General features: G+C 64.9%; 1 protein-coding gene across 5 annotated transcripts in view; it reads left to right on the plus strand.

Annotated features, from left to right (window-relative positions):
- DNAH17 (dynein axonemal heavy chain 17) overlaps positions 1-26,538 on the plus strand; it is an 89,366-nt gene that overhangs the window by 48,293 nt on the left and 14,535 nt on the right. For 4 of the 5 annotated variants that reach the window (XM_075904149.1, XM_075904152.1, XM_075904150.1 and 1 more), the window contains 25 exons: positions 916-1,053; positions 1,522-1,654; positions 1,902-2,029; positions 2,116-2,264; positions 2,359-2,641; positions 4,236-4,409; positions 4,897-5,104; positions 5,199-5,364; positions 8,316-8,418; positions 8,586-8,733; positions 11,149-11,240; positions 11,341-11,502; positions 12,410-12,574; positions 12,887-13,078; positions 18,363-18,629; positions 19,406-19,567; positions 20,168-20,401; positions 20,755-20,919; positions 21,544-21,639; positions 21,911-22,128; positions 22,927-23,134; positions 23,360-23,475; positions 24,154-24,346; positions 24,770-25,005; positions 25,590-25,712. In XM_075904149.1, coding sequence (XP_075760264.1) covers positions 916-1,053; positions 1,522-1,654; positions 1,902-2,029; positions 2,116-2,264; positions 2,359-2,641; positions 4,236-4,409; positions 4,897-5,104; positions 5,199-5,364; positions 8,316-8,418; positions 8,586-8,733; positions 11,149-11,240; positions 11,341-11,502; positions 12,410-12,574; positions 12,887-13,078; positions 18,363-18,629; positions 19,406-19,567; positions 20,168-20,401; positions 20,755-20,919; positions 21,544-21,639; positions 21,911-22,128; positions 22,927-23,134; positions 23,360-23,475; positions 24,154-24,346; positions 24,770-25,005; positions 25,590-25,712 — 4,259 coding nt within the window. Of the gene's footprint in view, positions 1-915; positions 1,054-1,521; positions 1,655-1,901; positions 2,030-2,115; positions 2,265-2,358; positions 2,642-4,235; positions 4,410-4,896; positions 5,105-5,198; positions 5,365-8,315; positions 8,419-8,585; positions 8,734-11,148; positions 11,241-11,340; positions 11,503-12,409; positions 12,575-12,886; positions 13,079-18,362; positions 18,630-18,675; positions 18,732-19,405; positions 19,568-20,167; positions 20,402-20,754; positions 20,920-21,543; positions 21,640-21,910; positions 22,129-22,926; positions 23,135-23,359; positions 23,476-24,153; positions 24,347-24,769; positions 25,006-25,589; positions 25,713-26,538 lie in introns of those variants that run through there. The other variant, XM_075904153.1, reaches the window with a different exon arrangement.

Consider the following 26,538-nt stretch of genomic DNA (forward strand, 5'->3'; position numbering starts at 1 on the left):
ATGCCTGTAGCTAGTTTGATCTCATTTTGTGCCTTTGCCTTTCTAATCTTGCCCCTGCATTCCCGTGTTGCTTGCCTATATTCATCCTTTGTTAGTTGTCCTAGTTTCCATTTTTTATATGACTCCTTTTTTATTTTGAGATCATGCAAGATCTCCTTGTTAAGCCAAGCTGGTCTTTTGCCATATTTTCTCTCTTTCCTTTGGGTTTGGATGAGTTCAGCCTGTCCATCCCTCTGTCTGTCCCTCCGTCCCTCTGTCTGTCCCTCCGTCCCTCCGTCTGTCCCTCCATTCCTCTGTCTATCCGTCCGTCCCTCTGTCTGTCCCTCCATCTGTCCCTCCGTCCCTCTGTCTATTCATCTGTCCCTCTGTCTGTCCATCCGTCCCTCTGTCCATCACTCTGTCTGTCCCGCCATCCCTTTGTCCCGCTGTCTATTCCTCTATCCCTCTGCCTATCCGTCCATCCCTCTTTCTGTCCCTGTGTCCCGCTGTCTGTCCCTCTGTCCTTCCATCTGCCCCTCTGTCCCTGTCTATTCACCTTTCCCTCTGTCTGTCCCTTTGTCTATCCGTCCGTCCCTCTGTCCCTATCTATTCATCTTTCCCTCTGTCTGTCCCTTTGTCTATCCGTCCGTCCCTCTGTCTGTCCCTCCCGCTATCCCTCTGTCCATCCATCTCTCCCCTCCCCCTTTTCCCGCCAGCACGTGGTTCTCCGTCACGCTGACACGTGGAACGTTCCTTGTCTTCTCCTCAGCTGAGCTCCCAGGGAGGGAAGTGGGCGGTTGGTGCCAACTTCCAGTCGGCCCACGGCAGAGCCCCGGTGCCCGTTCTCTGGGGGCCCCGGGGGCCTCTTTGGCTACTGCCTCGGGCTGGGAGCTGGGCGGTGGCCGAGCAGTCGCTGCACTGACCCCTCCTTGCCAGATTATCAAGCAGTCCATCCTGGAGCTGCGGCTGCAGGCTGAGGAGAGCTTTGTGCTGAAGGTGGTGCAGCTGGAAGAGCTGCTTCAAGTGAGACACTCGGTGTTTGTCATCGGCAACGCGGGCAGCGGCAAGTCCCAGGTACGACCCAGAGCCCCTGAGCCTTCTCCAGCCACACTCCTCCCCTTGCGTCCCGCGAGCTCGGAGCAAACTGGCCTGGGGACGGGAGGGTCGCCAGCCCGGCTGCTGGGGCAAGCCCTGATCACAAGCAGGAACTTCGTGCTCCGGCCCTGGCCCCCCAGGGGAGGGGAGGGCAGCGGGTGCCAGGCCTTAGCCGGGGAGGCTGCGCGTGAAGGGGGGTTACGGGGCAATGCTGCTCCTTCGGCCCCCAGTGCCGTTCAGAGGGGAGCGCGTGTGCTTGGGGGACACGTCCGCGTCGCTGCCCAGTGGCTGCTGCTCACGGGCGCTCAGCCGCCCGGAGGGGCAGGAAGCAATTCCTGGGCAGCCCTCAGTGGCTCCTGGGCCTCTGTGGCCGGCATCGCTCGGTCCCACGGCCGTGTCAAAGGCTGGCGCTGCCTAGGCAGGACTGAGCCGGCCCGTTCCCGGCAGGTACTGAAATCCCTGAACAAGACTTACCAGTCCCTGAAGAAGAGGCCTGTTGCGGTGGACCTGGACCCGAAAGCCGTAACCTGCGATGAGCTGTTCGGGGTTATTCACCCAGCCACCCGGGAATGGAAGGATGGTGAGAAAATGGCGCCGTTTAAAACCTCGGCAAAGCGCTCGCTCACCTCGCCCCGTGAACCTTGTCAGGGCTGCTCTTCCCTTCGGCCTCGCCCTAGACCTGGGGGGCACCCTTGAGCAAAGCTGGCAGGTTTCTTGAGGGGCCTCTTGCGGCTGCTTCGCCACGTCCTCCTCCTGAGCAGTGTAGCGCAAGCGGAGAAAGCGCGCGTGGGACAGAAAACCGAGCAAAGCCGCTTTGTGTTGGGCAGGGCTGTTTTCTACCACGATGCGAGACCTGGCGAACATCACGCACCTTGGCCCCAAATGGATCATTCTCGATGGCGACATAGACCCCATGTGGATTGAGTCTCTGAACACGGTCATGGACGATAACAAGGTCAGTACTGACAGCGCTGTGCCGCAGGCTGGGTTTCTGCTTCGGCCAAAGGCAGTGGGTTCTCTGTCTGGTTCCCCTCCTCCTAGGTGCTCACCTTGGCGAGCAATGAGCGGATCCCCCTCAACCCCACCATGAGACTCCTCTTTGAGATCAGCCACCTGAGGACAGCGACGCCCGCCACCGTGTCCAGGGCGGGAATCCTCTACATCAACCCCGCCGACCTGGGCTGGAACCCGTGAGTTGGGTCTCGGTGCAGTGCTCCCCCGTGCCCGCCCACCACGGCTTCGGCCTGTCCTAGGCGCCCCTGACACCGGCCCCTTGCTTTGCAGCGTGGTGAGCAGCTGGATCGAGAAGCGAACTGTGCAGTCGGAGAAAGCCAACCTAATGATTCTGTTTGATAAATACCTGCCGACATGTCTCGATAAGTTGAGGTTCGGGTTCAAGAAGATCACGCCCGTCCCTGAAGTCACCGTCATACAAACCATCCTGTATCTGCTGGAATGCCTCCTGACGCCGACTAACACGCCACCAGACTCCGCCAAGGAGCTGTATGAGCTGTACTTCGTGTTTGCGTGTTTCTGGGCCTTTGGGGGAGCCATGTTTCAGGACCAGGTGAGCGACTGTTTATAATTGTAGGGAATGATTCCGGACACACTGGGTGCAGGTGAAAACAAGCAGAGGATTTATTGGTTCACTCAGCTGGTGGAGTACCCATCGGGGGTTAGCCTGGTGAGCACTAACTTAACCAAAACATACATTAGATTATATAGGTAGCAGAAGGACGGAGGAGAAGTGATTTGATAGGTCTAGCAGCGGAAGTGAGATATGCACAAAAGTTACACAGCATCTCCGCCCATTGCCAGTTAAACATGTTATCACTGATACAGGTAGTTTAACGTGCGAAATGAGCCAACATAAACAAAGGCATGCTGATGGTCATTTTGTTGGCCGGAAATATAATGCGTCTCCTGTGGGGGTGGTATTGCCACCCTGTGGGGCGCGATCTTTGGGATCCAAGCTTATTTTCTAGGAACAAAGCAGACAATGAAAAACAATCCCGCGCGGTTGTTTGGTATCAGCCTTATCAGAGTGAGGCCCTTTTGGGATGTGCTTGCCAGGGGAACCAGGGTCACAGTAACTGCTGTGCCGTTTGCTGCCCAGGCTTGGCCTGATACTTTCAGATTTGAGTTTGTCAGTTCTCAGCAAGATACCATGGACTGCCTCAGTTTACCCTACAATAATGAAAGACCAGGTCACCTTTTCCCACCTCTGCTGGGCGGGTGAAGGGCACGTGTCCCATTTTGCGCTTTAGTTTGGGTCTGGAATGTCTCGTGCTTAGTCCAAGGCCAGCGTGGAATGTGTGCGGGAAAGCTGGAGGAAATCAAATGCGGAGATTTCGGGGGCCCTGAAAAGAACAGGCACTTTGTACTTTTTCGGTGCGTTCTGGTTTCGGAAGCACAGAGGAGAGAACAAAGGGGAACTGGCTCCTCGTTCTAAAGAAACGGGGCTCGTTCACCTGCTGACACGTCTGGTTCTGGCCACAAGGGAAGACGCTGCCAGGCCCGTGGCTCAGATTCCGCCTGGTGCTTCCTGGGCTCTGAACATGAGCGCAGCGGGGCTGCACAGTGCGTATGGGGGCCCATTCCTGCCTGGGCCAGGCAGCTGTGGCAGGCGTCCCCTGCAGGCTTTGGCTCGGCCGGGCGGGAGTTCCCTTTGCTCCAGACAGTGGGGCGTGGGGGGTGCTGTGTGTGCGCCGGGGGACTCTCCCGAGACTCCTAGTCAGGCAGGACACAGCACCGGGGACAGGGAGAACAATAGCTCCCTGCCCACGGTCGCGCTCCACTCTGGGGCCTGGGTGGGGGCTTTGGCCGGGAGAGGCTGCCTGTCGGGGTGACGGGACCACTTTGCAGAGAGTGGAGGCACCGTGTTGTAAAACACCCCTGGCCTGGGGGCCGCGAGGAAGAAGAAAGCGCGGGCGCGTACCTGGAACCGTGTCGAAGGCTCTTGGTCTGAGCCAGGCACAGCAGGGAGAAAGGAGAAAGTGGCTGAGGGTTATCGTGTCCCCTGGCCCGCTGGTGTGAGCTCACAAACGTGGGTCACGAGATAGGAGGCCAGAGGATACAAAGATGGGTGTCAACTGAGCGGAGAAGATAAATTCTCCAAGACCCGCCACTGCCCGACCAGGCTGCGCCTTTTCCCTCCCCAGCTCGTGGACTATCGTGTGGAGTTCAGCAAGTGGTGGGTGAATGAATTTAAAACCATCAAGTTTCCGTCTCAAGGGACGATCTTCGACTATTACATAGACCCGGAGAGTAAGAAATTCCTGCCTTGGAACGATAAGGTGCCTCCATTCGAGCTGGACCCAGAGGTCCCTTTGCAGGTAATTCCCTAACGTGATCTTTCGTGGTTCTTTCGTTTTTCTTTACTTACTAATTTATTGGCCCCTCCCCCAGCACTGACCAGTATCTGAAATAATCTGAAAGAGAAACAGGCAAGCCAGCTCCCCCTCGGGTTAGGACTCGTTCTGCAGGGGGATCGCCAACTCCCCCGCCCAAGCTCCCCGGCGTGCAGCGTGAGACAATGCTCCTGGTTCTTCTGACATTTCCGCGTACCCTGTGGCTTTGTACCTGTTGAAAACCGCAAGGGAGGGGGGGACCTGCCAGGGCATGGACTGACCACAACGCCGGGCAGACCGGCTGTTCTTTTGGGGGGCTGTATTTGATGTGTGTCCAGTTCTGTAACAGCAACAAGCCCCCGTGGAATAACCCAGCACCTGAGAGGTTAACGCTGGAGCAGCCCCAGCTGTCACCACACCCAGCCTGTTGAAACTTGCTGAGAATCCCGTCCCACTGGTGACTTTTCCACAGGCTTCTGTGGTCCACACGACAGAAACCATCCGGATTCGCTATTTCATGGACCTGCTGATGGCCAAGAAATGGCCTGTGATGCTGGTGGGGAACGCGGGCACAGGGAAGTCGGTCATGATGGTAGACAAGCTGCAGGCGCTGAACACTGATGACTACCTGGTCCAGGCCGTGCCCTTCAACTTCTACACGACCTCAGCCATGCTGCAGGGTAAGGCCTGGCGGGAAGCGGCGTGGCGGCGGGCCCAGCGCGTGGGGGGCGGTGGCGGCAGAGTGATGAGCTCGGCATTGCTGTCGTCCTGCAGCTATTCTCGAAAAGCCCTTGGAGAAGAAATCGGGGAGAAACTTTGGTCCGCCAGGCACGAAGAAGCTGATTTACTTCATAGATGATATGAACATGCCTGAAGTGGATAAGTATGGCACAGTCGCTCCGCACACGCTGATCAGGCAGCACATGGACCACGGGCACTGGTAAGCGCTGCTACCCGCACACATTTCTCTATCCCGTCCACCTTTACCCCGTTCCTAGGGCACAGGGTGCAACCCTGTGAATTTACACACCCACCCTCACCCAATTCCTAGGGCTCAGAGCGCAACTTCCTGCGGGTTTTGCAGGATCTTAGGCACTGAAAGAGCCTCACACAGTAATGTCCTTACCCTCTATTTATTGACAATTCCCAAGCAAGCAGAGTACACGTGCTAAGCACGCAGTGTCATGCTCCCCAACCCTGGTACAGGCGACTTCCTCTGTTGGCCAGGCAAGGTCAGTCTCTCTGGATCCTAGCTGCATGGCACAGTCTGGTCTCAGGCTGTCTCTCGGAGGTGAATTCTTCTTCCAGGTCTTCCCCCTTCTCCTCGGTGTTCCTTGTCTTCCTTTGGTCTTCCAGCCTTTTGCTTCTTTCCTTCTGCTTCTGTGACTTCCGATCCTCTTCCTTTTCGTCTTCTTCTTGGACCCCAGTTTATATAATGAAGCCTGAGTCCTGCTTAGCTTGACCTTAACCAATTATTTTAGTATAAATTTACTAACCAATCATAACAAAATTACCTAACCAATCATACCCCGTGTGACAGCGCGTTGGGGTTTTCCCATCTCCTGCACCCCCGTAGTGGCACGGACAGACTCCCCCAGCCAGTAAAACAGAGGGAGTTTATTGCTTCTCCAGGATACAGCACAGCACAGATGGAATCTGGTTACAGGAACAGGGGCTAGGAGGCCTCAGTGCCCCCCCTTGAGATGGGGGGTGGCTGGGCCCTACAATCCCAGCCCCTCCCTAGCTCCTTCTCCCCTGCTTCCCAGACAGAAACTAAAGACCGTCCCTTCCAGCCCTGCCCCCAGCCAGGGGCAGCATTCCACCTCCCTTTGGTCCTCTCCCTGGGGGTAACTGGTAGAACAGGCACCTCCCTGTCCCATCAGCTACTCGGCTGGGCCGTGGTACAGACAGCAGCCAGTGGGGTCACCCCCAGCCCAAGCCTAGCAACCAGCAAGGTACCCCCACTACGGCACACCCCACCACCTTAACTGATTTACACCTGGCAAAATGAATTATCCAGCAGACAGGAACAGTCACAAACCAGACAGAGATCACACAGTCGAACAACAGGAAAGTGTGATGACAGTGCTCATAGGCTGGGGATCCCACAACATTCTCTAGTGATAAGCGGTTTCTTGCCAGACAGAACGCTGCGACTTACGTTTTCTTTACCCATCTGAGATCTGTTCCTTTATCTGGTGACAGTGGGGAGCCAACAGGGCAAAGTCCCCTCCTCACAGCCTGGCGTGACACTTGGTAATGCAATTTAGCTGCAATGTGAGTGTGACTCCAGGCCTTACAGTACTGGCTGCTGCTCTTCAGTCTGGCTGCAGAAGGCGGCTCTGGTTCAGGCCTAGCACAGGCCTTCCACCATGGCTACAGAAAAGCCAGATTGGTACAGCGCATAGCTAAACCCTTCAGCTGTGTCATCCCGGTGCTGACCGGCGCTTGCTCAGATTACCCTGCAGCGATGACGGGGTCGGTGTGGCTGTCTGAGGAGTGCCTGGCCCCCGTCACCGGAGGGCTGAGAGCCAGTAATCTCTGGTGTAGTTACCCTCCCCATTTCCAGAGTTGTTGACTCGAGTCCCACGACTGGAACTCGAGTCCGACATAAGTCGCCAAGGTGACTCGACTTGAGATGCGACTCGGGTTCGTTTGTGACTTGCGACTCGACGTGAGACTTGCTAATTTTGTTAAATCGACTTGGTGAAACAATTGTCTGAAAATGTCGCTATTGATGGCTTGGACAAAAGTGACGGGACATTTTTAAATTAAGACTTGAGACTTGACTTGGGACTTGACGCGAAAGTGCCTTTAGGGCCTCGAGACGCGACTTGAGACTTGACAGTGACGACTTGAAGCCAACACTGCCATTATCCCCACTGGCCAGATGGGGCCAGAGGCACAGAGAGATTGAGGGAGTTGACTGAGGTCACATGGGTCATCTGTGGCAGAGCAAGGATTGGCACTAGGGCTTCTGAGTCCGAGGTCAGCACATTGTACCTGCCCAAAGAGACGGGCCCGTCTCCAAGCGGTTCTGGAGCACGAGATCTCGAGGGAGCAGGGCAGCCCAGCCTTGCCAGGAGCGAGCCCAGCTGCCCAGCGGTAGGGAGCAGTGGGTCCATCCCCCTGGCCAGGGCTCCCCTGAAAGCCTGGCATTGGTGTGCACCGGGCATGGCAAACCCAGCCTCTTGCGCTACCCTGGTGCAGACAGCACGTGTCAGTGGGAGGCTGTGACGGCACGTCAGGGACCCCCCCACCCTGCACCTCGCCCCCCCCCCCCCCGTCCTCAGCAAGATGTGACTCCGCCAGCCAGTGGAATAGCGGGTTAGTGCTGCTCCGGGATCCAGCCGAGCCTGGGACTGGTGCAGGCGTGAGAGGACAGGCTGACAGTGTGTCCCCTAGACTGGTTCATATGCTTCCCCCCGCCCCCGCCCCAGGCCACCCCCTTCCTTTGTCCAGACCCCTTCCCCTGCCAGGTGAGAACCGTTGGGCCACGGTCTACGTGACATGGGGCTGAGGGCCCCCCCAGGCAGTGCTACAGACGCAGGCCGTAGGGGTCACCCCCAGCCCACATGGCACCCAGTGAATGCTCAACAGAGTGGGCCTGGGGCCATTAGAGTAGACAGCCCCCCCCCCCGCACTACATCACAGAGGCTTCTCCCACCAGACCGCTGCCGTGGCAGAGCCGCTGTGCCCTGCCGGGACCTGCCCTGCGCTGTGTGTCTGTGAGAAGCAGGAAATGGCGTTTCCTGGGCAGCGTGTGGGGCTGCAGCCTCCCCAGGGCGGGGGGCTGGGAGGGATCAGTGTGTGGGGCAGTGAGGTGGGGCCCGGTTCATGCGAGGCCGCAGAGCATCTAGGCGCGGCCCCATCTGTATCCCCTCTGGCTAGGTATGACCGGATCAAGCTGACGCTAAAGGATATTCACAACTGCCAGTACGTGGCCTGCATGAACCCTACATCCGGCTCCTTTACCATCGACTCCAGACTCCAGGTACGGCCCGGCGCCGCGAGTGGACCAGGCAGCCCAACCAGGGCAGGCGGGTGTGTCTCGGCCGGGGTGGCTGCGTCCCGGCTCTGTGCCCTGCCCGGGGGACATGGGGCTCTGACGTGCCTCCTCCCCCGGCCTGACGCGCTGGCGTGGACGTGCCTTTGTTCCAGCGCCACTTCTGCGTCTTTGCCGTGAGCTTTCCTGGCCAGGACGCGCTGGTGACCATCTACAGCACCATCCTGGCGCAGCACATGGCCATCCGCAACGTCTCCGTGCTGGTCCAGAAGATCCTGTCCCCACTGATCTCCGGCGTGCTGGGTGAGCAGTGAGCGCGGCCCCAGGGGCTGCAAGCGGCGTGCTGGGCCCACGAGCGATGTCAACCCAGCCCCTCCGGCACCCCTGCGCAGCCTCGGGCGTGGGCCCCCGGCCAGCTGGGAGGGTGGGATTTTGAGCACGGCCCACGGCAGTTCTGCCTCTGACGTGCCGGCAGCGCTGAGCGCTCGAGAACCCCACGTGCCGTGGCCAAAGCACGTGGCCGACGGCTGCAGGATTCCCCGCCGCCTGCACTCAGCCCTCTCCTGCACGTGCCCAGTGCCGGGGCTGCCCCCCGAGGCCGACAGCTCAAGCGACACTGAGCCCCTGGCCTGCAGGGGGCCGGTGGGGAGGCGCAGGGGGGTTGTGTTCCCTCTGGTCACGTTCTTGTGTGGTGTGTGATTCCTCCTGCCCTGTGCTGTTCTGGTGTAACGCTGGGTGTGTGCCTCAGTTTCCCTGGGCACTGCACTGCTGTCTGGGAGGGGATGGGAATGGTGGGTCTGGCCCTCACTGAGGGGAGGCTGCCCCGGGCTGCCCCATCTTAGCACGTCCACAACAATAGCTCAGGCTGTGCTGGACCCTGACGCTGGGGCTGCCTGGAGAGCTGGGACCACTTGCTGGGGGCGAGGGGGTTAGTTTTTTGGATGGCTAAGGAGGAGGGAGCCTTGTGGGCCCGGGCAGGGGCCCTGGCCCCGTTCCCCCCCATCCCTACGATGGCTGCACTGACGGCTCCTGGTTCCAAGTCTGGGCTGCGCTGTGTCCCCGGGACCCAATAACCCTTCTCTTCTACCTGCCGCCGGAGAGTCCCAGTGGACTGCGGCGGAGGGTGCGGGGCCCGGGGACGTCCCCACACTCGGGTCCCAGCCCTGGCCAGGGGGCGCTGCTTTGCCCCATGCACGGGATCTGGGGGACAGTTCCTGGCTAGCCGGGCAGCGAGCGGAACGGCCCCCGGTCACAGGGCCTGGGCCGGCGTTTCTCACGCCGTGTGCCGCAGAGAACAGAATTCAAAATGGCCACCCTTAAAGGGGCAGGCAACCCTTTTTTCTCAATAACTTCCCCCAACCCTTTGTTTGTTTTTGTTTCCCATAAAAAAAATGTAAGAAACACTGGTCTGGGGGCTCCCACTGGCTGCTGCCTTATGGGCTGGGGAGCTGAGTCCTTTCCCCAGAGACCCAGCCCCAAGGCCCCCGCTAGTTACAGACGTGGGGCTCAGCTGTAGAGCCCCACATTCGGGGAATCTTGGCCACCGTCTTCGTGCTGCTCTCCTTGGACTGGCAGCAGGACGAGTAGCCGTGAAACAAAGTTTGTAAATAAATGAAATGAGAGAATCCACGTCCAGAGTGCTGAGCATCTTGTCTGTGAGTCCGTCTGGCTGTCCGTCAGACCACTTGTCCAAGAGCTCCCCCAACCGGTCAGCGCCAGGCCCCCGCACCTGGCAGGCAGCTTTCCCTTCTCCCAACTCAAAGCCAGGCCGGGCTGTGCCAGGACAAGGGGCTGTGCCTGGAATGGGATTGCTTCTCCGCACACGGAAGGGGGGTCAGTGACCAGGGGACAGGTATCGTGCAGTGGCAGCAGGGGGCAGTCGCACCAGTAAGAGAGTGACCAGGGCTCTCTCTGTTGCTGGCCACCAACCATGGGTAAGTGGCTTCCCTGCCCCCAAACCCTCCCCCTCACAAGGAGCTGCCAGGAAAGCCCTCCCCCCGCCAGGCTGGCCAGTGCATTTCCAGCTGTCCCAGAGAAGCTGCCAGCTGGGGCCAGGCCCTGCAGTCCCAGGGAGCCACCGTGGCTGGAGCAGCGCCACCCGCACCAGTGAAACCGCCCCCCCCCAGGCCTCCCTGCCCCTGCCCAGAGCCCCCAGGCCTGAGTCCCCCACCCCCTGCCCTGATTCCTGTGCCCCCCCCCTGCCCTGAGCCCCCATGAGGACCTGAGCAACGCCAGGTAAACCCTCGTTTTAAACAACCTTCCTGTACAAAGCGCAGCATCCGACGGGGAGCCCCTGGCGTCGCACACGTTTCAAAGCCCCTGGCCAGCGCTGGGAAGGGTCCAACCCTCTTGGAAAGGATCTGGTTTCATTCTGGTTCTGCCTCGGTTCTCTCACACAGACTGGCGACAAGAACCTCTTCCTGCCTTGCGGCTCCCTGTGGGCAGTGGCTGTAATTCAGCCAGTGCTCCGCGTCCTCACCACCTCCTCCGTCTCGCAGCCTGGCCCAAGGCAGCCTGGCCCCGAGAAAAGAGAGTTTATTTCAAAGTTCCACCAGACCCGGTTCTGTAGTTAGGTCTGAGCGGACGTGGGAATTGTGCAGCAAGTAACTGGAGAGGGGGAAAAGCGCGAGCCTTGTTTGAAGAAAAATATCCCCCCTTTGCCGTGCGTGCTCGGTGCACCCAGCTGCTCTCACCGGCCGTGTGTTTCCCCATAAACAGCCTTACACCAGAAAATTACATCTTCCTTCCTGCCTACGGCCATCAAGTTCCACTACGTGTTCAACCTCCGGGACCTCTCGAACATCTTCCAGGTAGAGCGCGTTGGGTTGGCCTGGCTCTTCCTTCTCCCTCCCTGCGTCTCTGCCATTAGCTTCCTCCAGCGCTGGGGACTGAAGGGTTTGTGTGTTGCAGGGACTGCTGTTCTCCACGGCTGAATGCCTGAAGACGCCGCTTGACCTGGTCCGGCTCTGGCTCCACGAAGCTGAGCGAGTCTATGGAGACAAACTCATCGACGAGAAAGACAAAGAAAGCTTCGGCCGAGTCCTCGCCGCGACCTGTAAAAAGTACTTTGACGTAAGCCGCTTGCACGCACTAAGAGCGTCTGACTCCGAGCTGCTCCCAGAGCCGGGCTCAGAGGGTCACGCTTGCACTCCCAGCGGCTTGGGAGTTAGTACCAGCTGAGACCCACTTGCCGAGATGCACCTTCTGCCTCGAGCTGGCCCTAGTCTGATTTTCAGGGTGGGAACTGGAGTCATCTCAAAACGGCGTAAGTGCTGGTTGTCGCGTTCGCGGGGAGTGTGGCTCTGGCTGAGCCCCAGCTGGCTGTGACGGGCTTCCCATGGCGGGTAAAAGCGAGCTCGGCCAGGGCTATCTTCTGAGCCACCCTTGGCCACCGCAAATGGGCGCCCGGCCCCTGCTGGCCTGGGCAGAGATGCCCGTCTGTTCCATTCCAGCACTGCAGGGCAGGGCAGGGCAGGGCAGGGCAGGGCAGCCCGGCGTACGGCTCCCAGCGACCATTTCTCTTGACCGGTCTGTGTCCAGTTCGGGGCGGGGGGACGTGGGAGGCCAGGACACGGCCTCAGCCCAAGTGGCGGGTTGCAGCGGGGCCAGGAGCCGGAGGTGACCGCCTGGGCCGTGTTGCTGGGTGAGTGGCTGGCTGGGCATGGGGCGGAGAGGGGTCAGTGGCGGAAGCAGCCGTGGCTGGGAGAGCCGGTGTGGCGGACGGCCTGATCCTGCAGCCGAGTGTGTGCAGGCCACCCCGTGCCCACGGAGAGCCTCCCCCATCTGCAGGGCTCTGCGCCAGGCGCACCCCAGCCGGCAGCAAGAGGAGGCCCCACCCTCGAAACGCTCCCAGGTGGAGGGAGACATTCCGCTGTGGGGCTGGCTGGAGGGGCGACAGAGTTTGGGCGGCAGACGCAGACGGGAAGGGGGAAGCGGCCGGTCACTAGGGACGAGCGTCGTTTTCTGCCTCTCTCTCCAGGAGCTGGGCGAGGGCCTGCTGTTTGCCAAGCCCAACATCTACTGCCACTTTGCCCAGGGCATTGGTGAGCCCAAGTACCTCCCTGTGGCCGACTCGCAGAACCTGAACAAGCTGCTGGTGGAGGCTCTGGACTCGTACAACGAGGTCAACGCCGTCATGAGCCTGGTGAGCCGGGCCGGGAGCGCAGCGAGACAGAGTTCGGCTTGTCCCTCCTGTTGCACAAGCTCCGTGGGCCGTGTGGCCGGGTTGCCTGGCCGGGCCGTGTGGCCGGGTTGCCTGGCCGGGCCCTGTGGCCGGGTTGCCTGGCCGGGCCCTGTGGCCGAGATGTCTGGCTGGGCCGTGTGGCCGGGTTGCCTGTCCGGGCCCTGTGGCTGAGATGTCTGGCCGGGCCCTGTGGCCGAGTTGCCTGGCAGGGCATGGTGCCAGTGCTTGTGGTGGCTCAGGCCAGGAACGGCCTCTCCCGTGTGCTCCACCCAGGTGCTGTTCGAAGACGCCGTGTCTCACATCTGCCGCATTAATCGGATCTTGGAGTCCCCCCGCGGGAACGCCTTGCTGGTGGGCGTGGGAGGCAGCGGAAAGCAAAGCCTGTCCCGGCTGGCCGCCTACATCAGCGCGCTGGACGTGTTTCAGATCACGCTGAAGAAAGGCTATGGAATTCCAGACCTCAAGGTGAGCACGGGCCGGCCTGCCCCCGGCTGGGGGAAGCCGATCTGCTCCGCACAGAGTGCAGGCTCATGGGGCTAGCAGCCTGCCAGGCCAGCGCCTTGCATCAATCCGACGGCTACACGGGCCTCCCGCTCTCCGGTCGGATGTATCGTTCCTTTGTGCTCTGGGCAGGGTTCCGGCTCTGAGACCCGCAACAGGACCGACAGAGCCTGGGAGGGGCCAGTGATAGGCCCAGCCTGGCCACAGCCCGTGGGCCACGCTGGGCAGCACGGCAGCGGTGGCTGTTAGGAGAGATGCGGGCTTTGGACGGGCATGGGGCCGGGGCGGAGCGGGCGGCCCAGAGCCCTGGCCAGATGGGAGGGGGCCACTGCAGCGCACTCAGGGCGGTGGGTCACGACACTGATGCAGCAACGTTGTCGCCAGCGAGCGCGTCCGCAACCAGGCAGGGCTCTATGCTAGTGCCAGCAATGGGGCTGCCAGGCTCGGGGTGGGACGGTGCGTTGGGGCCCCCGACTCCTGTCTGCAGCAAGATGGGACTCCGCCAGCCGGTGGAATAGGGAGGGTTTAGCTTCTGCGAGGTACGGCCCGGCCCGGGTTCCACGTGGGCATCCAAGTGCGGTGCCAGGCTGCCCGGAGCGCGCCATACCTCCCCCCCAGCCAGCCCTTGGCGCTGCCCGGAGCGCGCCATACCTCCCCCCCAGCCAGCCCTTGGCGCTGCCCGGAGCGCGCCATACCTCCCCCCCCAAAGCCAGCCCTTGGTGCTGCCCGGAGCATGCCATACCTCCCCCCTAAAGCCAGCCCTTGGCGCTGCCCGGAGCGCGCCATACCTCCCCCCCAGCCAGCCCTCGGCGCTGCCCGGAGCGCGCCATACCTCCCCCCCAGCCAGCCCTTGGCGCTGCCCGGAGCGCGCCATACCTCCCCCCCCAAAGCCAGCCCTTGGCGCTGCCCGGAGCATGCCATACCTCCCCCCTAAAGCCAGCCCTTGGCGCTGCCCGGAGCGCGCCATACCTCCCCCCCAGCCAGCCCTCGGCGCTGCCCGGAGCGCGCCATACCTCCCCCCCCAAAGCCAGCCCTCGGCGCTGCCCGGAGCGTGCCATACCTCCCCCCCCAAAGCCAGCCCTCGGCACTGCCCGGAGCATGCCATACCTCCCCCCCAAAGCCAGCCCTCGGCGCTGCCCGGAGCATGCCATACCTCCCCCCCCAAAGCCAGCCCTCGGCGCTGCCCGGAGCGCGCCATACCTCCCCCCCAGCCAGCCCTCGGCGCTGCCCGGAGCGCGCCATATCTCCCCCCCCAAAGCCAGCCCTTGGCGCTGCCCGGAGCATGCCATACCTCCCCCCCCAAAGCCAGCCCTTGGCGCTGCCCGGAGCATGCCATACCTCCCCCCCAAAGCCAGCCCTTGGCGCTGCCCGGAGCGCGCCATACCTCCCCCCCAGCCAGCCCTTGGCGCTGCCCGGAGCGCGCCATACCTCCCCCCCAGCCAGCCCTTGGCGCTGCCCGGAGCGCGCCATACCTCCCCCCCAGCCAGCCCTCGGCGCTGCCCGGAGCGCGCCATACCTCCCCCCCAAAACCAGCCCTCGGCGCTGCCCGGAGCGCGCCATACCTCCCCCCCAAAGCCAGCCCTCGGCGCTGCCCGGAGCGCGCCATACCTCCCCCACAGCCAGCCCTTGGCGCTGCCCGGAGCGCGCCATACCTCCCCCCCAGCCAGCCCTTGGCGCTGCCCGGAGCGCGCCATACCTCCCCCCCCAAAACCAGCCCTTGGCGCTGCCCGGAGCGCGCCATACCTCCCCCCCCCCCAAAGCCAGCCCTCGGTGCTGCCCGGAGCGCGCCATACCTCCCCCCCAGCCAGCCCTCGGTGCTGCCCGGAGCGTGCCATACCTCCCCCCCAAAGCCAGCCCTCGGCGCTGCCCGGAGCGTGCCATACCTCCCCCCCAGCCAGCTCTTGGCGCTGCCCGGAGCGCGCCATACCTCCCCCCCAAAGCCAGCCCTCGGCGCTGCCCGGAGCGCGCCATACCTCCCCCCCAGCCAGCCCTCGGCGCTGCCCGGAGCGCGCCATACCTCCCCCCCCAAAGCCAGCCCTTGGCGCTGCCCGGAGCGTGCCATACCTCCCCCCCAGCCAGCTCTTGGCGCTGCCCGGAGCGCGCCATACCTCCCCCCCAGCCAGCCCTTGGCGCTGCCCGGAGCGCGCCATACCTCCCCCCCCCCAAAGCCAGCCCTCGGCGCTGCCCGGAGCGTGCCATACCTCCCCCCCAGCCAGCTCTCGGCGCTGCCCGGAGCGCGCCATACCTCCCCCCCAGCCAGCCCTTGGCGCTGCCCGGAGCGTGCCATACCTCCCCCCCAGCCAGCCCTTGGCGCTGCCCGGAGCGCGCCATACCTCCCCCACAGCCAGCCCTTGGCGCTGCCCGGAGCGCGCCATACCTCCCCCCCCAGCCAGCCCTTGGCGCTGCCCGGAGCGTGCCATACCTCCCCCACAGCCAGCCCTTGGCGCTGCCCGGAGCGCGCCATACCTCCCCCCCCCCAAAGCCAGCCCTCGGCGCTGCCCGGAGCGTGCCATACCTCCCCCCCCAGCCAGCCCTTGGCGCTGCCCGGAGCGCGCCATACCTCCCCCCCAGCCAGCCCTTGGCGCTGCCCGGAGCGTGCCATACCTCCCCCCCAGCCAGCCCTTGGCGCTGCCCGGAGCGTGCCATACCTCCCCCCCCAGCCAGCCCTTGGCGCTGCCCGGAGCGCGCCATACCTCCCCCCCCCCAAAGCCAGCCCTTGGCGCTGCCCGGAGCATGCCATACTTCCCCCCCCAGCCAGCCCTTGGCGCTGCCCGGAGCGCGCCATACCTCCCCCCCCAGCCAGCCCTCGGCGCTGCCCGGAGCGTGCCATACCTCCCCCCCAGCCAGCCCTTGGCGCTGCCCGGAGCGCGCCATACCTCCCCCCCAGCCAGCCCTTGGCGCTGCCCGGAGCGCGCCATACCTCCCCCCGAGCCAGCCCTTGGCGCTGCCCGGAGCGCGCCATACCTCCCCCCCCCAAAGCCAGCCCTTGGCGCTGCCCGGAGCGCGCCATACCTCCCCCCCCAAAGCCAGCCCTTGGCGCTGCCCGGAGCGCGCCATACCTCCCCCCCCAAAGCCAGCCCTTGGCGCTGCCCGGAGCGCGCCATACCTCCCCCCCCAAAGCCAGCCCTTGGCGCTGCCCGGAGCGTGCCATACCTCCCCCCCCAAAGCCAGCCCTTGGCGCTGCCCGGAGCGCGCCATACCTCCCCCCCCAAAGCCAGCCCTTGGCGCTGCCCGGAGCGCGCCATACCTCCCCCCCCAAAGCCAGCCCTTGGCGCTGCCCGGAGCGTGCCATACCTCCCCCCCAGCCAGCCCTCGGCGCTGCCCGGAGCGCGCCATACCTCCCCCCCAGCCAGCCCTCGGCGCTGCCCGGAGCGCGCCATACCTCCCCCCCCAAAACCAGCCCTCGGCGCTGCCCGGAGCGTGCCATACCTCCCCCCCAGCCAGCCCTTGGCGCTGCCCGGAGCGTGCCATACCTCCCCCCCAGCCAGCCCTTGGCGCTGCCCGGAGCGTGCCATACCTCCCCCCCCCCAAAGCCAGCCCTCGGCGCTGCCCGGAGCGTGCCATACCTCCCCCCCAGCCAGCCCTTGGCGCTGCCCGGAGCGCGCCATACCTCCCCCCCAGCCAGCCCTTGGCGCTGCCCGGAGCGTGCCATACCTCCCCCCCAGCCAGCCCTTGGCGCTGCCCGGAGCGCGCCATACCTCCCCCCCAGCCAGCCCTTGGCGCTGCCCGGAGCGTGCCATACCTCCCCCCCAGCCAGCCCTTGGCGCTGCCCGGAGCGCGCCATACCTCCCCCCCAGCCAGCCCTTGGCGCTGCCCGGAGCGCGCCATACCTCCCCCCGAGCCAGCCCTTGGCGCTGCCCGGAGCGCGCCATACCTCCCCCCCCCAAAGCCAGCCCTTGGCGCTGCCCGGAGCGCGCCATACCTCCCCCCCCAAAGCCAGCCCTTGGCGCTGCCCGGAGCGCGCCATACCTCCCCCCCCAAAGCCAGCCCTTGGCGCTGCCCGGAGCGCGCCATACCTCCCCCCCCAAAGCCAGCCCTTGGCGCTGCCCGGAGCGTGCCATACCTCCCCCCCCAAAGCCAGCCCTTGGCGCTGCCCGGAGCGCGCCATACCTCCCCCCCCAAAGCCAGCCCTTGGCGCTGCCCGGAGCGCGCCATACCTCCCCCCCCAAAGCCAGCCCTTGGCGCTGCCCGGAGCGCGCCATACCTCCCCCCCAGCCAGCCCTCGGCGCTGCCCGGAGCGCGCCATACCTCCCCCCCAGCCAGCCCTCGGCGCTGCCCGGAGCGCGCCATACCTCCCCCCCCAAAACCAGCCCTCGGCGCTGCCCGGAGCGTGCCATACCTCCCCCCCAGCCAGCCCTTGGCGCTGCCCGGAGCGTGCCATACCTCCCCCCCAGCCAGCCCTTGGCGCTGCCCGGAGCGTGCCATACCTCCCCCCCCCCCCAAAGCCAGCCCTCGGCGCTGCCCGGAGCGTGCCATACCTCCCCCCCAGCCAGCCCTTGGCGCTGCCCGGAGCGCGCCATACCTCCCCCCCAGCCAGCCCTTGGCGCTGCCCGGAGTGCAGAGCTCTGTGCCCCAGCAGTGCTATCTAGTGCCCGGGCCCTTAGCGGCAGCTGCCTGGGCGGGACTCGCACCCGTTGCCTTTGCTCCCGCGAGGGGATCTCAGCTGCACCACGTGCCCTTAGCGCCGCCCGGCCCAGCCATGGCCTGGCACCAGGCTGCGTGCCCCCGCCGGGGCTGTGGGGACAAGTGGGCGTCTCCATCTCTCTGCCTGGCCAATGGGATGGATTCCGTGCACCACGCTTCCCCTGGTGCAAACCGCTGCCACCCGGCCCACGCAGAGCGCAGGTGCGTGGAGGAGCCCTGGGGGCCTGGCTAGTGCGGCTGGGCTCATCCCCGCGATGTGCAGAGCGCTGCAGGGTCGGCCCGTCTGGCTCCGCAGTGCGGGCAGTGGGGTCAGACGTGTGTGCACACAACACACCGGGCACTCTGGCCACACGGCCCAGAACCCGCCCCGCCCCGCCCGCAGACTGGCCCTGGGCTGGGCTCGCGCAGGCCGGCACCGGAGGCGTGGCTGCTGAGTCCCGCCATGGCCCAGCCGAGGCTTTCCCCGACCCACAGGTGCACTGGCCCCTCCTGGCCCCGCCCGGCCTGCCAGCTCCAGGCTCGGAGCGATGCCCCCGCCCCACCCCCTGCTCGCCGTGGGACAGCCAGGAGCAGCGCCAGGCTGACCATGTCCCCCTGGCCCTAGCTGGACCTGGCCTCGCAGTACATCAAAGCAGCCGTGAAGAACACGCCCACCGTCTTCCTCATGACCGACTCCCAGGTGGCCGAGGAGCAATTCCTGGTGCTGATCAACGATCTCCTGGCCTCCGGCGAGATCCCCGGCCTCTTCCAGGACGACGAAGTGGAAAATATCATCGGCGCCATGCGGCCACAAGTGAAATCCCTCGGCCTGCAGGACACCAGGGAGAACTGCTGGAAATACTTTATCGACAAAGTCAGGCGGCAGCTAAAGGTCGGGGTGTGTGTGTGTGTGTGTGTGTGTGTGTGTGTGTGTGTGTGTGTGTGTGTGTGTGTGTGGAAATACTTTATCGACAAAGTCAGGCGGCAGCTAAAGGTCGGGGTGTGTGCGTGTGTCTGTGTGTGTGTGTCTGTGTGTGTGTGTGTGTCAGGTAGCTGGCTCTGTGGAGGGGGAAGGGTGTAGCCAGCTGTGTATGTTTGTGTGTGGGGGGAGTAGCTGGCCGTGTGTGGGGGAGGAGGTAGCTGGCCGTGGGGGGGGTAGCTGGCCGTAGTGGGGGGAGATAGCTGGCCGTGGAGGGGGGGGTAGCTGGCCGTGGAGGGGGGGGTAGCTGGCCGTGGAGGGGGGGGTAGCTGGCCGTGGAGGGGGGGGGGGTAGCTGGCCGTGGGGGAGCGGTAGGATGGGTTTTAAAAGAGTTCAGTGTGTCAGACACCCAAGTGGGGGCTGGTATTTAAAGATCTGGCCCCTTGGGGGGTGCTGAATGCTTGTGAAAATAGCCCCCCCCCCCCAGAGCCCAGGGCCCGTTGCCTTCTCCCCTCTCCCAGGGCCTGTCCCAGAACATGCCTGGAAACAGCTTCTGAGAGAGGCCCAAGGGCCGGCACCCAAGCCCCCAGCCCGCGGGGCTCCCTGGGCTACGCTCAGCCCCAGGGCCTCACCCAGCAGCGCAGAGGGGCTGCGCGCCCGGGGGCTCCGAGGTGGCCCAGCCCGTGAAGCGGGGCCGGGTGCGGCAGGACGCCCGGCCCGCCTGCAGCTTGGCCCATGCTCTGCTCCAGGTGATCCTGTGCTTCTCCCCCGTGGGCTCTACGCTGCGGGTGCGGGCAAGGAAATTCCCTGCCGTGGTCAACTGCACGGCCATCGACTGGTTCCACGAGTGGCCGGAAGACGCGCTGGTGTCGGTCAGTGGCAGGTTCCTGGAGGACACGGAGGGAATCGAGGTGAGCACCGAGCGCGGGCGGCCGGACCCTTTGGTGGCCGCGAGCAGCAGGGTGGCCAGGTGGTTCCACAAGACACGGGACACCCTGGCACGGCGTCCCAATCGACAGCCCCAAGGAGTCAGAGGGCACCGGCCGGTGGACCCCCCGACAAAGCTCCAACACCGGACCGTGCGGGTCAGAACCGGACACCCGGCAGCCCTACGAGCAGCAAGCCCCCGGCCCGTCCGCGCTCGCCTGGGCCCTCTCCACCCGGGACCCGGGAGAGCCTTGCGGCTGCCCTTCCCTTGGGCCTCGGCACCAGGTGATCGGGGGCCGTGAATCCCTCCCGAGCTCGTGCCACGACAGGGAGCTGCAGCCTGGCTGGGGGGCAAAGCGCCGGGAGGGTGGCTGTGGAGTGCAGCCCAGGCTGGCCACAGAGCCCGCGGGCGCCCGGCTGGATACGATTCGCTCTGGCATCCTGCCCCGTTTCCCTGGGTCCTTCTGCCTGTCCATGGGCAGGGGCGAGCTGGGGCTTCTGCCTCGCCGAGTATCTGCCGCGTTCGGGCTCGCTGAGCGTCTGCAGGGAGGGGGAACTGATCGCATGCTCGGGCCCTACTGCAGCCGGAAGTCAAGGTCTCCATCAGCCAGTTTATGTCCTATGTCCACAAAACGGTAAACGAGATGTCCAAAGTCTACCTGGCCACCGAGCGACGCTACAACTACACAACCCCCAAGACCTTTCTGGAGCAGATCAAACTCTACCAGAACCTGCTCACGAAGAAGAGGAGAGAGCTCATCGCAAAAATCGACAGGCTGGAGAACGGCTTAATGAAGCTGCAGAGCACCGCGTCCCAGGTACCTGCGCCCCGCGACACCCTCCCCCCCGAGGGCTGGGCCGCCTGCGCAGCCTCCTTCCCCGGCCTGGGCGGAGGCCAGGGTCAGTTCCAGCAAAGGGGCAGGGAGGCCACAGCTGGGAGCCAGCCCTGTCCCGCCCCACTGCACGCCCCACCCGCTCCTTTCGTTCTCGGGTGGGTCACCGGGCCCCCTTCCGCCAGGGGCACCTGTGGCACAAGGACTGTCCCAGCCAGGGGAGCGGTGGCTTTGGTGGAGCCGAGCCGTGGTCCCCTGGCTGCCGGGTGCCGCTGGCCATGCCAGGTACCCGCTGGACCCGGGGCCGCCTCTTCCCGTGTCGGCTGCGCTCTGTGCAGGTCGCGGACCTGAAGGCCAAGCTGGCTCTGCAAGAGCTGGAGCTGAAGCAGAAGAACGAGGACGCGGACAAGCTGATCCAGGTGGTGGGGGTGGAGACGGAGAAGGTGAGCAAGGAGAAGGCCATTGCCGACGAGGAGGAGCTGAAGGTCCAGGTCATTAACACGGTAAGTTCCCAGCCTACCGGGGAAGGGGTGGGGCACGGGCGGGGCCGGGACGGCTGGAGAGGCAGAGCCGCCTTGCCCAGGGCTGGGGCTCAGTAACGAGCTCTGTGCGCCGGGGGCCCCTGGCTCGCCCGGCCCTTGCAGCTCACCCCAGGGAGAGCGACCCCTTTCCTGCGGCCAGGCCCTGCCCCGGGCCCTGTCTGAGGGGTGGCAGTGAGGGGGGCGGGACAGGAACAGGAGCCCTGTTACCTGGGCTTCGCCACGGGCCAGGCTGCCGCCCCAGGAGGCGTCGTTGAGGTTGTTTTTATTGGGGCCTGCGCCGTGAGCGGAGGCAGAGGGGAGGGCAGCGGCTTTGCAGGCGGCAGGGGGTTGTGCCACACAGGGCAGTGCTGGGGGAGACGGGCAAGCGCCTCGTTGAATAAGCCGCCATTCAGCTCAACAGTTCCCTCTGCCCCGCGCATGAACCCCTCGGCCCCGTCCCTCGCCACGGGCACCGGCAGAGAGCAGGCGTGTGCCCTGCAGCCGGCTCGGGCAGGGGCAGCACAAGGCCCCAGTGCTCCCCGCTCCGGAGCCAGGCCACGCCGGGGGATGCGCCGCCCCCATTCACTCCCGCGTCGCCTCCCGCAGAACGTGACAGAGAAGCAAAGAGCCTGTGAGACTGACCTGGCCAAGGCAGAACCCGCTTTGCAAGCAGCACAGGAGGCTCTGGACACGCTCAATAAGGTCAGTACCTGCCTGCGTGGGGAGGGAACGGCCGCCCTGCTTTGCCTCCTGGTGGGGCAGGGTGTGGGGGGGCCCCGCAGGCGTCAGTGAGGGATGCAGCGCTCCCGCGCCCCAGCGCTACGGCCTGGGAGGGGAAGGTGGGCGGCGAGCTCCCCCGGGGCCGGGAGCAGGGAGGTTCCTGCACACGCACGGCCTGGCTGGATCCAGAGCCGGCCGCGACCCACGTCTCCGGAGCCCAACCGGTGACTGCGCCGACTCCCGGCCTCTGCAGAACAACCTGACGGAGCTGAAGTCGTTCGGCTCGCCCCCCGAGGCCGTGGTCAATGTCACGGCAGCTGTGATGATCCTCACGGCCCCCGGGGGCAAGATCCCCAAGGACAAAAGCTGGAAGGCGGCGAAAATCATGATGGGGAAAGTCGACTCTTTCCTGGATTCCCTGAAGAAGTACGATAAGGAGCACATCCCGGAGCCCTGCCTGAAAGCATTTAAGTGAGTGAGCCTGAGCCCGCTGGCCCGGCGCGCAGCGACACGGGGGGGGCTTGATCCTTTGGGCCTTGGAAAGGCCCGGCGTCTCTCGCCCACGGCACCCGGCCACGGCCTGCTCCTGGTTCCACAGCCCGACACTCACAGCCAGGCCGGTCTCTGGGCTGTTTGCGGGCCGGCGAGCTGGGAGCGAGCAGCGCGGAGACCCTCTCTGAGCTGCTGGGTCTCTGATGCACACGCTGCCCGTCAGGCCCGGGGGCTGGGAGTGGCCGGTGTTTAGGGGCACGGCCCCTGCTCCGGGCCCTCCAGCAAGACGAGAAACATGCCCCTCCGAGCCCCTCTCAGACTCCCGTCCCGTGGCCTCCACCCCCGGCGGTGGGCAGGGATCTGCAGGGGCGAGGGAGAAAATTCACCTTTCTCCAGCCATGTCGGCGCGGCTCAGGGAACTCCGACCCAAACTGGAATTTAGAAAAGTTCCTGAGCCAGCTCCCTGGCCAGGTCCCCAGGAGCCAGCAAGCCGTCAGGTTCGCCGCCTGCCGAGCCCGGGCCCAGGGGACGAGCTGGGCAGCCCGCCTGCCTGGTTTCATCGGGAGCTGTGGTAGAATGAACGGGCCCACGGAAAGCCGGATTCTGCTGCGCCTCCCCGGGGACCCTCCTCTGCTCTGCTGTGGCAGCCAGTCAGGGAGCCCCAGGAAACCAGGCCCGTGGCGGGTTAAGCCGGGCGCTCCCAGGCAGAGAGCAGGGGAACCGGCCCAGAGCCCAGGGGAGCTCACGGCGCCGTCCCGCTTCGTGTTCTGTCCCCAGGCCCTACCAGTCAGACCCAACCTTCGACCCCGAGTTCATCCTCTCCAAGTCCACGGCTGCAGCCGGCCTGTGCTCCTGGTGTTTGAACATCGTGCGCTTCTACGAGGTGTACTGCGACGTGGCGCCCAAGAGGCAGGCCCTGGAGGAGGCTAACGCGGAGCTGGCGGAGGCGCAGGAGAAACTCAGTCGCATTAAAAACAAGATTGCGGTAAGTGCTGGTCACTCGTGCTCCAGCGATCCCAGCCCGACCTGCCGCCCGCGGCCACAGCCCGGTCACTGGCGACAGGCGGGGAAGTGGGGCCGGCTCCCAGCAGGCGGTAGCACCCCGGTCGGAGACATTTGCTACCAAGGAGTCGTGAGGGATGCGGCTCTCTCCCTCCGCCGGCCGCACGCAGGCCCCGGCTTCCCTGGCTGACTGCGAACCTCTCGACAGGACCTGAACGCCAACCTGGCCACGCTCACAGCCGAGTTTGAAAAGGCGACGGCTGAAAAGATCAAGTGCCAGCAAGAGGCTGATGCTACCAACCGAGTCATCACCTTAGCGAACAGGTAGAGCGGCAGCGGCACCTGCTGGGGAGACACAAACCCCTCCCCCCGCCATGGGGAGACACAAACCCCTCCCCCCGCCATGGGGAGACACAAACCCCTCCCCCCGCCATGGGGAGACACAAACCCCCCCGCCATGCACCCTTCGCAAGTCTCTGCTGGGAAGATGTATCCTCAGCAACTGGTTTCTCCTCCCCCGCGCATCGGCACACCTCTTCCCCCCATGACCGGTGCCCCACTCCCCCTCCTCCAACCGGCACGCCTCTCCCCCCTCCTCCGACCGGCACGCCTCCCCCCCCCCAACCGGCACGCCTCTCCCCCCTCCTCCGACCAGCGCGCCTCCCCCCCCGACCAGTGCGCCTCTCCCCCCTCCTCCGACCAGCGCGCCTCCCCCCCCGACCGGCACGCCTCTCCCCCCTCCTCCGACCAACACGCCTCTCCCCCCTCCTCCGACCAACGCGCCTCCCCCCCCCGACCAGTGCGCCTCTCCCCCCTCCTCCGACCAGTGCGCCTCTCCCCCGACCAACACGCCTCTCCCCCCTCCTCCGACCAGCGCGCCTCCCCCCCCGACCGGCACGCCTCTCCCCCCTCCTCTGACCAGTGCGCCTCCCCCGCCAACTGGCATGCCTCTCTCAACCACACCTCTTCCCCCTACTCCAACTGGCGCGCCTGTCGCTGCAGGCTTGTCGGAGGACTGGCATCAGAAAACGTTCGCTGGGCTGAGTCTGTGGAGAACTTCCGGGAGCAGGAGAAGACTCTGTGTGGGGACGTGCTGCTGATTACGGCCTTCGTGTCCTACGTCGGCTATTTCACCAAGAAGTACCGGACGGAGCTGATGGACAAGTACTGGGTCCCGTACTTGAACGAGCTGAAGGTAGGTCAGCGCAGCGCAACGCCGCGGCTGTGCCGTGCCGCAGGGGAAAGCCGGCGGCTGCGCGTGGGCTGGCACTCACGGGAAGAGCCTGGCCCAGCGCCTCCGAGGGCTCCGCGGCGGGACCGCCCCCCGGCCCCTTCCCCTGCCCCGGGGAGGGGGCGCCCCCTCTGAGGGCTCCGCGGCGGGACCGCCCCCCGGCCCCTTCCCCTGCCCCGGGGAGGGGGCGCCCCCTCTGAGGGCTCTGTGGCGGGACCGCCCCCCGGCCCCTTCCCCTGCCCCGGGGAGGGGGCGCCCCTCTCTGCGGAGGGCCTGGCGGGTTCGCTTTTCAGTCCCTCGTTGGCCTTGGTGAGCAGCGTCCTGCCGGGCTGGAGCCTCGCGGGCAGCCCCGCTCGCAGGCGCGTCCCAGACTCCCGTGTGCTGCAGGTGCCGATTCCGGTCACGCCAGGCTTGGACCCGCTGAGCCTGCTGACGGACGACGCGGACGTGGCCACCTGGAACAACCAGGGGCTGCCCAGCGACCGCATGTCCACGGAGAACGCCACCATCCTGTGCAACACCGAGCGCTGGCCGCTCATCGTGGACGCCCAGCTGCAGGGGCTGAAGTGGATTAAGAACAAGTACGGCGAGGACCTGAAAGCGATCCGCCTGGGCCAGAGGAGGTGAGTCCGGGGGCGACGGGCCTCGGGGAGCCCGGCCCTGCGCCCCCTCCGCAGCCAGACGGGACTCTCCGGCCGGCCGCAGACTAGAAGGCTTGTTTGCTTCCCAGAGACACAGCGCAGCGCGGGCTCAACCAGCGATAGTCCTCTCGGGGGAGGGGTCACAGGCCCCTGCACCCCCGTCTGGACCCGTCTGCTCCCCTCGCGCTCCCTCCGCCCAGACTGCCCCGTCCCCCAGGTAGCCATGCCCCTCGCTTGGTTCAGGTTACACCCTGACGCAAACAGCCGTCTGAGTCCTAGGAGAGATTCCAGCGCCCCCAGCTGAGTGTGTGTGGCTGCTGGTGGTGCACATTCCCTCATGCCTCGGGGCACAGAACAGCACTGATTCCGCACACGGAACAGATTAGAGGGAGCGTTGCTCCTGCAGGGCCCTAGAGAAGGCAAGGTGCTTTGGGGGATTCTCGCTGCTGGGCCCTTTTGGAGCCGCTACGTGTGCTGAAAGGCATCTGGCAGGCAGCTTGTTAGCGGGGGGGGGGGGAGGGGGGCTGGAGGGGCGGCGGCTCAGGCCCCTCTCTGCTGTGCTGCAGCTACCTGGATATCATAGAGCAGGCCATCTCTGACGGCCACACCCTGCTCATCGAGAACATCGGCGAGACGGTGGAGCCGGTGCTGGACCCGCTGCTGGGCAGGAACACCATCAAAAAGGGGAAGTACGTGCGAGGCACCCGGAGTGCGTCCTGCCCGGAGGCACATGGCTGGGCTGGGCTGGGCTGGGTCACGGGCCGGGGCCGGCCGGCCTTTTGGAGACGCCCGCAGCCGGTGACTCTGACCAGCACTAACCACCCTTCCCGGGGGGTCCCTGTGACGGCGCGTTGGGGTCCCCCGTCTCCTGCACCCCCGCAGTGGCACGAACAGACTCCCCCAGCCAGTAGAACAGGGGGAGTTTATTGCTTCTCCAGGATCCAACACAGCATCTGTCATCTGGTTACAGGGACTTGGGCTAGGAGGCCTCAGTGCCCCCCCTTGAGATGGGGGGTGGCTGGGCCCTATAATCCCAACCCCTCTCCCTAGCTCCTTCTCCCCTGCTTCCCAGACAGAAACTAAAGACCGTCCCTTCCAGCCCTGCCCCCCACCAGGGGCGACATTCCACCTCCCTTTGGTCCTCTCCCTGGGGGGGTAACAGGTTACGTCCCTGTCCCATCAGCTACTGGGCTGGGCCATGGTACAGGCAGCAGCCAGTGGGGTCACCCACAGCCCATGCCTAGCAATCAGCAAGGTACCCGCACTACGGCACAGTCCCGCCCCCAGTCCCTTGGCCAGTGTTTTACCAGCGTCACGCCTGACGTCAGCCGTCCCAGGGCTTAGGCTGCACCGTAACTCCCCCAAATGGCAGCGCCTCCCCGCCCGGGCAGCCTGGGGCCCTCTCCCCGCCTGCCCCTGGCCCTCCCAGCCCTTCCTCAGGCCTCTCCCTCCCTCCAGAGCAGTGCTTCTTAAACTTTTTAAGACCGAGGAACACCAAACAATTTTTTTTTTTAA

Source organism: Pelodiscus sinensis, chromosome 20 (genome assembly GCF_049634645.1).
Source record: "Pelodiscus sinensis isolate JC-2024 chromosome 20, ASM4963464v1, whole genome shotgun sequence".
In the NCBI taxonomy this organism is placed as follows: domain Eukaryota; kingdom Metazoa; phylum Chordata; order Testudines; family Trionychidae; genus Pelodiscus; species Pelodiscus sinensis.